The sequence below is a fragment of the Panicum hallii genome, unplaced genomic scaffold, assembly GCF_002211085.1.
Source record: "Panicum hallii strain FIL2 unplaced genomic scaffold, PHallii_v3.1 scaffold_303, whole genome shotgun sequence".
In the NCBI taxonomy this organism is placed as follows: Eukaryota; Viridiplantae; Streptophyta; class Magnoliopsida; order Poales; family Poaceae; genus Panicum; species Panicum hallii.
Genome location: NW_020356390.1, coordinates 8,262 through 17,330, shown reverse-complemented (window position 1 = coordinate 17,330; position 9,069 = coordinate 8,262). Strand labels below are relative to the sequence as shown.

Sequence of the window (9,069 nt, the reverse complement as noted above, 5' to 3'; positions counted from 1 at the left end):
ACACTTTGCTCATGCACTTATTTAATTCATCAAGTATGGGCAGTCTTTGTCTCCAGATAAATACACATATTGGCATATTGCAGAAATAGGAGAAGCATAAGTTTCAGTAGTTTGACTCACATCAAGGTCCAGAAGCTCTATTTGTTCGTTGGATATTTACTTGCTCGAGTGGCATGCCATAAGTACTCAAGATGTCTAAAAGCTGTTGAATTCTCCTGTCAACTTCTTTGCATTTGATCTCAACTACCTTAAGATGCCTGCACACCAATGGTTGTTCCAATGGCAAATAACTTAGAAAGCTGGTAACAGATATTCAATAACACATGCCACATGTCTAAAAAAATACCATACCTTAGAAAGCTGGAATATAAGCTTCTCAATAATAGGCGAATGGCTGAAGAAGCAAGTTAATATATTGAGATCAACAGCAACACCAGGACAGAACTCACTGAGTAACAATGTATACATTATAGATGCACTATACACAAATATATCCATATACTTCCCATATCAAGTAAGCCACGCAGAAGTTTGAATCACACTAATTACTGCATGTCAATCCTTTCTTAGCTATGTATGTATTTCCATGGATTTAAGAAGTAAAAGCATATTGCAGCCTGCATGAAAAAAATATAAAACAATCATGCTGAATTGAATCAGGTAAAAAGGTTAAATACCACATTCGAATCACTGGTTGTACTGCGTGCACGCGATAATTCACCAATCTAAGATCCGAAACAGCAACACCACTTCATCAATACCTAAGTTGATTCACCAAGCAATATACTAATTAGTGATGACGGGCTCAGATCTTGGATGGGTACCTTGTTGCTTGCTGCTCCTTCTTCCCCGTGAATCCTACTCATCCCCGCGGCGGGGGCGGGGGCGGCGGGGGCTGCCGGCGTGCGGGGGCCGCAGGGGGCGCGGCGGAGGCGGCGGGCCGCTGGGGCAGCCGAGGCGCGGGGCCAGCTGGGGCGCAGGGGGGCACGCGGCGCGGCGGGGCGCACGGGTGGTGGGGGGCGGCGGCAGCGTGCGGGAGCGGCGAGGGCGGAGGGCGGCCGGGGCGAGGGGGGCCAGGGGCAGGCGGGAGTTATAAGTGCGGCGGCTGGCGGTTGGCTTGCGTAGTGTCACACCCGATTTATAAGAACATAAACCGAGCAATCATATATGCGCCAGGATCAAGTCACGCATATATACAACAGAATCATCAAGATATCACAACACGTATATCGAAATAAAAGCGTATAAATCATAAATGAATATCTTTATTACAACTGAATCAAGAATCAGTTCAATGAATGCGGAAGCGTAAAATAAATACATGAAGAACAGGACGCCATTGGGACGTCGGCTGGGAGACAACGCCTAGAAATCGTCAAGTCCGTTGATGTAGTCCTCCACGTCGTCTGGTACTGAGCAGCAGTCGAAGATACCCAGAAGAGAAACAGAAGAGTAGAGAAGGCAAGTATGAGTACACAACTTGTACTCAACAAGTATAACACGAGTTATGAGGCTCTAGGGTTAGCTGACTCGACTGCATTAGCTTTTAGTCTTGGCAAATTTTATTAAAGCTATTTATTACAAATGGTGAATTACCATAACCCAAGTTACATAATAATTAATTAAAATTAATCATGAGTCTACTGAAAACCAAGCCAAAACCACCAAAGGTAAACCCCACTAATCAGACGGATGATCTGGGCCGCTCATGACCGTGAGCACGGCTAGTATACCAGTTTTACACTCTCGAGAGGTTGCACAACTTTACCCACAAGTTGTGAGCTACGCTAGTTGTTCATCACACTTCCTTAGGTGAGATGACTAGCAAGCGCACTATGAGACCGTTACAAAGGATCACGTTAGTAAGGTGTAACCGCTAAGGTTTCTGGATCGGCGACGATGGGGCCCACCTCACGGGGGTACAAGCACACAGCACAGATCAAGCCGGAGGAGCAGGGACCATTGAAGTTTACCACCCCTCTTGCCCCGCAGGTAAGTTACTCCCAAACCAAAATGACCTAATTAGTAAGTCAAGACCGTCCCATTCCAGTCTTGTGGTTGCGCGGTTGTCCCAGGTTGTCGCTCTATGAGACGTGAGCTGCTCAAGCACACAGCACAGAGGGCCACTCTCAGAATCAAGTTGCATATGCCATTAATCAAATTTAATTAAAAAGGACCGTTATATTTGAGAGCGCAGCACCTAGCACAACTAACCAAAATGCAACCCAAGGTATTTATATGAAGGATAAAAGTGGCTAGGAAATCCTTATAGGTATACAGTATTAAAATGCAGTATGAAATTGTATTTAGAAGTGATAGGATATTCATATTATACTTACCTTCCTCAAGGATCTCCTACTGCTGCTCAAAGGACTCTGAAGAAGGTGGCTCCTGGTACTCCTCCGATGGCTCAACGTCTACTCATGATCACAACGCCAAAACATGGTCCACACATGCACATACATACAAACAATGGCAAAAGATAAGAAACAATACAACAATACAATAAAACAGCACACAAAACTAAGCTAAAACTATTCTACGCATTACAACGATCGTGTGAGCGTGAAAACCATCTAAAACGGAGCTAAGACGCGAAAACTAGGGTCAAAACAGGGTCTAGGGACCTTTCTGTAAGAAAACAGAAGTTCCAGGGGGGTTCTGCGCAAAAACCGAGGGCCTAAACCTAATTAAAGGGTAGATCTAGGGTCTAACCCGCGAAAACATAGGAGCTGGACTGGGGACCCAAAATCTAGAAAGCTCAGGGGGCTTCGGCGCTAAAAACAGGACTTAAATGGAATTTCTTTTGAACAGGGGTGGACTGCTGGTTAATTCCTAGGAAACCCAGGGGCTCTTTAGCAAAACTGGCAGGCTGAAGCGGTATCTTTAAATCTGGGCCGTTGGATCCAGATCCAACGATCCGGACCTAAACTAAACCTAGGTCTAATCTCGTACGCCCGATCTTAGATGGACGGCTCAGATTCAAAACAGGCCCGAACCGGTATCCGCAGCTCTCATCCATTGGCTCAGGATCTAACGGCTCAGATCGAAGGGGATCGGGATCTAATCCTGCATGCTGGTTGCGGATTAGACGGCTGGGGAGGTTGGGGGGCACGGGTGGCGGCGCTGCAGCGCCGGCGACCAATCCCGTTTCGGAAGCTCGCCGGAGCTGGGCGATCTCGGTGCTCCGGCGGTCAAAACAACTCGAGCTTGGGTTTGGGAGGTTCAACGCGACATGGGTAAACCACCTAGGGCACTGCGGGGCTTGGGAAGGCTCGGGAAGGAAGAATTGTCAGCGGGGCGGATCTGCACGGCGGCGCTCCGGTGCGTGGCGTTCTGGCAGCTGGGACGACCTACGACCTACTACAACCAGCGCAAAAGGGGCAGGGAAGGATACTGATGCTCACCGAGGGCTTGAGGCGGGCTGAGATGCGGCGGAGGGTGATCGTTGACAACGGGCAGGCGGCGGAGGCGGTCGGGGTTCGTGGGAAGGGCTGCTGCCGAGGGTCTCCGGGCTTCTGGTCCCCACGGGCAGGTTCAGCATCGAGCTGGGAAGCTAGGGAAATGATCAGCACAGCCGGAGGAACGCCTGCGGTGAAGAATTGCGGCGGCGGACCGATCTCACCTACGGCAGCGTCGGGGTCAAATCCGGCGTGCTCGAGGGCGGAGGCTGCGGCCAGCGGGGGCTCGGAGATGATCCTAGGCTCGAGACGGTGCCCCTGCGGTGGCTGTTGGCGGTGGTGACGCAGCGGAGCGGCCGGTCCACGGCGATGCAGGAAACTTAGCGCGGCGGAGCAAGCGGCAGGGGTGCTAGGGGTTCAACGGCGCCGTGGGGTTTAGGGTTAGGGTTTTCGGGGGTTTGGGTGACTCTATTTGTAGGGCGGCGGGGCGGCCTCGGCGTGCGGGCCGGGCGCGGGGGCTCGCCGGGGTTCTCGGGCGGCCGGTGGTGCGAGGAAGGAGAAGGGCTGATGTGCGGGCCCGGCCACCAGAGACAGAGAGGAAGAGGGCGCGCTGCGTGAGCGGGTGAGGAAAGAAGCACCGACAAGCGGGTCCTGGCTGGCAGAGAGAGAAAGAGAGAGAGGAGGCGCGCGACGCTTGGCTTGGGCCGGCGGGCTGCTGGGCTGCGGGGAAAAGAGAGAGAAGGGCCGCGCGGAGGGAAAAGAGAGGGGAGTGGGAGATGGGCCGCCGGGGAAAAGTGCCGGCCCAAGAGGGACGAGGGGGAAGTTGGGCTGCAGGAAAGAAGGGATGGGCTGCCGGGCTGACTTCTCTTTTTCTCTCTCCTTTTCTTTTCTTTTTCAAACTAACTCAATTCTATTTGAATTCAAATGAGATTGGAATTCAAACTTGTCGGAGGAATTCTCCAGCCGGGTGGCGGAAAGCACCCGCCTAATCCTAATTAAGGATGGGTTTGGAGGAGACTTAGAAGCGGTCGATCGGTGGACAGATGAACGCAGGAAGGACACGAAGATTTAGAGTGGTTCGGGCCGCCGGAGCGTAATACCCTACGTCCACTTTGGTGTTGTATTGGCTGCGTGAGCCTGTATGGAAAGCAGCCAAAGCTTGTGTGTGTCTGGAACTTATCTAACGAGTGCACTCCCCCTTTTATAGTCCAAGGGGAGTGCTTACACTGAGCGGGACCCCGACATGTGGGTCCGGCCTACAGGAGCCTGTTCTACGAGAGACATAGAGATCTTCAACTCCAGCTCCTCTCCGTAGTCTTCTCTATCGAGAAGTTGATGTGCGTATCTACAGCCAGGATATGGCCGTGTACAGCCTTGTCTTGTACAGTGTCCGGCGTCAGCGTTACCCAACAGCGAAGCCGTGCTGTCACTGTTGGGATGGGACCTTCGGTCAGAGGGCGAGACGGGGCTGTCCTGTGGCGCACGCACTGTTACAGCGCACACCTTGGCTCGCCTATTACAGGCCATCATCACCCGCGCAGCGCCGTGACGGGACTGCACACAGTCCGCTCACTGTGCGCGGTGATGCGACGCGCCGCCTTCAGGTCAGGCAGGCTTACCGTGGTGTCAGCTTACCTGCCCCGCGTGTCAGTGGCAGGCCACACCTTTTGACTCTGGCGCGCCCGACTCAGCTACCGCATTAAATGCTGGTAGGTGGAGAGGCAACCCGCAAGGGGCCTTCGGCCGCAGGCACGCGGCGGGGCCAGCCTCGCCCCTCCCGCCGGGCTGCACATGGCGGGACCGAACCCCTTCCCGGGGGAAGGGGGCTCCGGGCCCCCGAGACCGGTCGGAGCGGGCTGGCCTGTGATGGTCCGGCCATCACACGTGGCGGCCCCGGACCTCCCAGGGGAGACCGGGTCCGCGGGGCCACTCGAGAGCTCTCCCGCCCACCTGGGTGTGCAGAGGCCTCGGACCTCATGGAGCTCGGGGAGGGTCCGGAGACCGTGGTCCCAGCTGTCAGGCCCAGAGACCGTATGCCACATGGCCCAGAGCCAAGGGGGAGCATGGATTATGAGAAGCCAATGGCCTGGACACCCTAGCAGGAGGTACCCCTATCCGTATGTACCGACAGAGGCCCCCGGGTCCACCTCGGGAGAGGAATGAACCCGCAGGTGGGGCCAAATCCCATCATCGCGCCGGGTGGACAGCTCGTTCCCGCCAGGTGAGGGCATGGATGTCCTTTTGCCCATAGCGGGATCCCCGAGGGGCCCGTCCTCCGCGCGCACCGTGCGCGTCAGACGGTTCAGATTCTTGTCTTATTTGAGCCCGTCCCGTGGCTCTGGCGGTTCGGATTCCGCCCTTCCCACGATCCTCCAGCACCCACGCTAATGACTGGTAGGCCCGAGCCCACTGGTCATAGAGTGTGAGGGAAGGGGAAGGCGGCGCTGGCGACCGCTCGACTTCTCCTCGGTCGCCGCGGGACGCTAAGGGGGGAGCAGCCTTTTGCATAAAAGGTAAGCGCCGAAGGGAACGGCTACCTTTTCGCTCTTACCAACAACAGACGCCGTAGCGCCCCTTCGTCTCCGCATCCCTTCTCGCGATCGGCTTCCTCGCGCTCAGCCCCCTTCTCTTTCCTGCTCCTTCGCAATCCTCCCCCAATAATCTCCATGGCTTCGCTTCCTTCCCCACACCGCTTCCAGACCCAGGGTCAGCTAGACGCGGTGCGGCGCCTTCTGGGGTGGACCGCGCCGGCGAACGCCGGGAAGGTCAGGGCCGGCGAGATTCCCCTCCGCGACCTTGCCGCGGGGGAGTTTGTCCTTTTTAATTCGTACATTATGTGCGGGTTGGTTCCTCCGATCTCCTCCTTCTTCCTCCTGCTCCTGGAGGAGTTCGGCCTCCAACTTCATCATCTCACCCCCCACTCCGTCCTCCTCGCGGCGGTCTTCGCCCACTTCATGGAGATGTTCGTGGGGGTGCGCCCCTGCACCACCATCTTCAAACATTTCTACTCCCTAGTCGGGACCGGGAAGAAGCGCGGCGAGATTGGCGCTTACTACTTCCAGCTCCGGCACGGGATGGCAGGCTCCTACATCGCCGCCTTCTCCAGCTCCAAGTGGGAGGACTGGCGCGAAGGCTGGGTCATCGTGGCTGACGAGCCTCACGACCGCCTGGAGCTGCCAACGGAGGGCCCCCAGAACGACCGGAGCACCTGGAAGGCCAGGCCGACAATACCATCGGAGCTCGACCCGGTGCTGTACCGGATCAAGAAGCTGGCTAGGGGCGGCCTGACTTCTATGATGGTGCTGGGCGACTTCTTGAAGCGGCGAATCGCCCCCCTGCAGCAGCGGTCCCGGATGGCCTACGTGTACACGGGGCTAAACGACTGCTGCAGGATCGCGCGCGGGCCCGGCGGCGACTTCACCAGGACGGAGCTGGAGGCGGCGGTCCGGGCGATGACCGGCGAGGCGTTCGTTCCAGAGTCCCTGGTCCTCCCGAGCGGGGTGAAGGCCCTGTGCGAGGACCAGGCACTGCGGTCATCGGTCCTGTCGTCGATGCCGACCCTGGACGAGGGCGGCCTGGCGGTCCGACAGCTGGGAGGGGACCCCAACCGCGGGCTCCAGATCCCTGGTGCCTCTCCGGACCACCAGCAACGCCCTCGCGAAGGCGCCGGGGAGCCGGGACCCAGAGGTCCGGCCCCCGGCGGGAAAGGAAAGGAGAAAGCGCCGGTGCCAAAGCACCGGCAGAAAGACAGTGCGGGTGCTGCCTCGGCCCAAAGGAGCAACGAGGCTCAGGGGGCGGCAGCTGAGCGGCGCAGCCAGGCCGAAGGGAGCAAGTCCCGGAGTCTCCAGCGCGGCGACGGTTCCTTGGTCGGGGAACCGGTGCCGAAACGCCAGAAGACGGCGGGGGCAGAGGTGCAGAGCAGAGCTCCACCACCCGCGCCACTATGCCAGCAGCCGGAGAGGAGACCAGAGGGGACACATCGGCCTCCTCCGAGTCAGCAATCTCCTCCGCCTCCGCCACCAGAACGGCGTCCGGCGACGCCACCACCACCGCCCGAGGCCAATCCACTGCCCCCAACGCCGCCACCAGAAACTCCGATGGCCAGGGACACCCACCAAAGGTCCGGGGGGTCCTCAGCTGGGAGGAAGGTCCCCCCCGCAGCCCGGGGCAGATGGGAGTGGTGCGACTTCCCGTAAGTGGTTTTGTCAAGGTTTTTCATTTTCCTTCTTGGCTTCTCGTCCTCAACCATACAGGTGATACGACAGGCCGCAATCTTCGGATGCTCCTACTGGGGGATCCGGCCCCCAGCCAGCGTCGGGACCTTCGGCGCCGTCCCCAGCGGGTCCCCTGCCCGAAGCAGCTCCAGAAGCTTCCGGACCCTTGGGCCCGGAGCTGGATGCCTCCACCCCGCCACGACCCGAAGCTGCCCCCCAGGAGGAGGCCACCAAGGACGCTGCTGCTATGGAGGCAGCGGCTGATGGGGCCGCTGCCACGGCGGAGGCTGCAGCGCCGGAGGCAGCAGAGATGGCGGCTCCGGAGGTAGCGGAAGAGGCGGAGGAGGCGGCACCAGGGGTCGCCGAAGTTGGCAGCAGCGTCTCCCCACCGGCAGGGGAGGAGGAACCGGAGGTGGTGCTAGGGAGACGCCTCCTCCCAAGCACCGCGGAGGTCCCTCTCCCCCGGCTCATAGCCAAATGCCACCAAGCTCAGCAGGAGCTAGAGGCTGGTATGCGCCGAGAGTGGGAGAAGCTGGAGGCAGAACGCCACCGACTCTCCGACTGGGAGGTTCGCCTGGGTGACCGCATCAACTCCGTCTCCGCCCGCTACGCCGAGGAGCGCGCCAAGCTCGTGCATGGGCGCGAGCTTCTGCAGGAGGAGCTGGAGCAAGCCCGCGTCCGAGAGGCGGCGGCGCTCCAGCGGGAGAAGGCGGCCAGGCGGCGGGAAACGGAAGCCCTTGAGGGGCTGATCGCCGTGGAGGAGATGAAGCAGGCGGTGGCAGACAGGGAGCGGACCGCCCGGGAGCTGGCAGCACAGGCCAGGAAGGCGTCTGCGGCGGTCGAGGCAGAAAAGGCCGCCCTTGCGGATCTAGCGGCGGCGGTAGCAAAGAGAGAAGAGGGGCTTGCCGCCCGAGAAGCAGGGGAGGCGACCCGGCTCCAAGAGCTCCAGAGGCGAGAAGAGGCCGTGGAGGAGGAGCTGGCCGCCGGGACCCGAAGGCTCTAGGAGTGGGAGGCAGCCCTTCGGGAGAGGGAGGCCGAGGTGAAGGAACTCCTGGCGGAGCGGGGCGCCAGCGCGGACCGGTTAACAAGATGGGTCGGCGCGGTGAACCCTCTGCTGGAAGCACTCGGAGCCAACCCCGTCTGGGTACCGGAGGCTCTTTCACCACTCGGCGCCGCACTCCAGCTGTTGGACTCCACCGCCAGACGGCTACAGGACGTGGAGGCCGGCATACAGGACCTCCTGGAGACAGAGGGACGAGCAGTTGCTCGGGGGGTGGCGGAGTACATCCTCACCAGCTTCCGGAGCCATGATCCTGCCGTCCAACTGACTCCCGTCCTGGTCGGACCCCTCCGGGCGACAGCGGCCGCCGCGCGAGAAGGGGTCCAGGAGGCGGTGGACATGGTCGCGGCCCGCCTCCGGCGACGTCCCGAACCTACGGAGAGTGGAAGTGCCT

At 58.8% G+C, this 9,069-nt stretch overlaps 1 protein-coding gene across 1 annotated transcript; it reads left to right on the top strand.

Annotated features, from left to right (window-relative positions):
* The first annotated feature begins 7,862 nt into the window (after positions 1–7,862).
* LOC112878662 (stress response protein NST1-like) lies at positions 7,863–8,618 on the top strand. Its single transcript, XM_025942901.1, has one exon. The coding sequence runs from the start codon at positions 7,863–7,865 to the stop codon at positions 8,616–8,618; it is 756 nt and encodes a 251-aa protein (XP_025798686.1).
* The last annotated feature ends 451 nt before the right edge of the window (positions 8,619–9,069 follow it).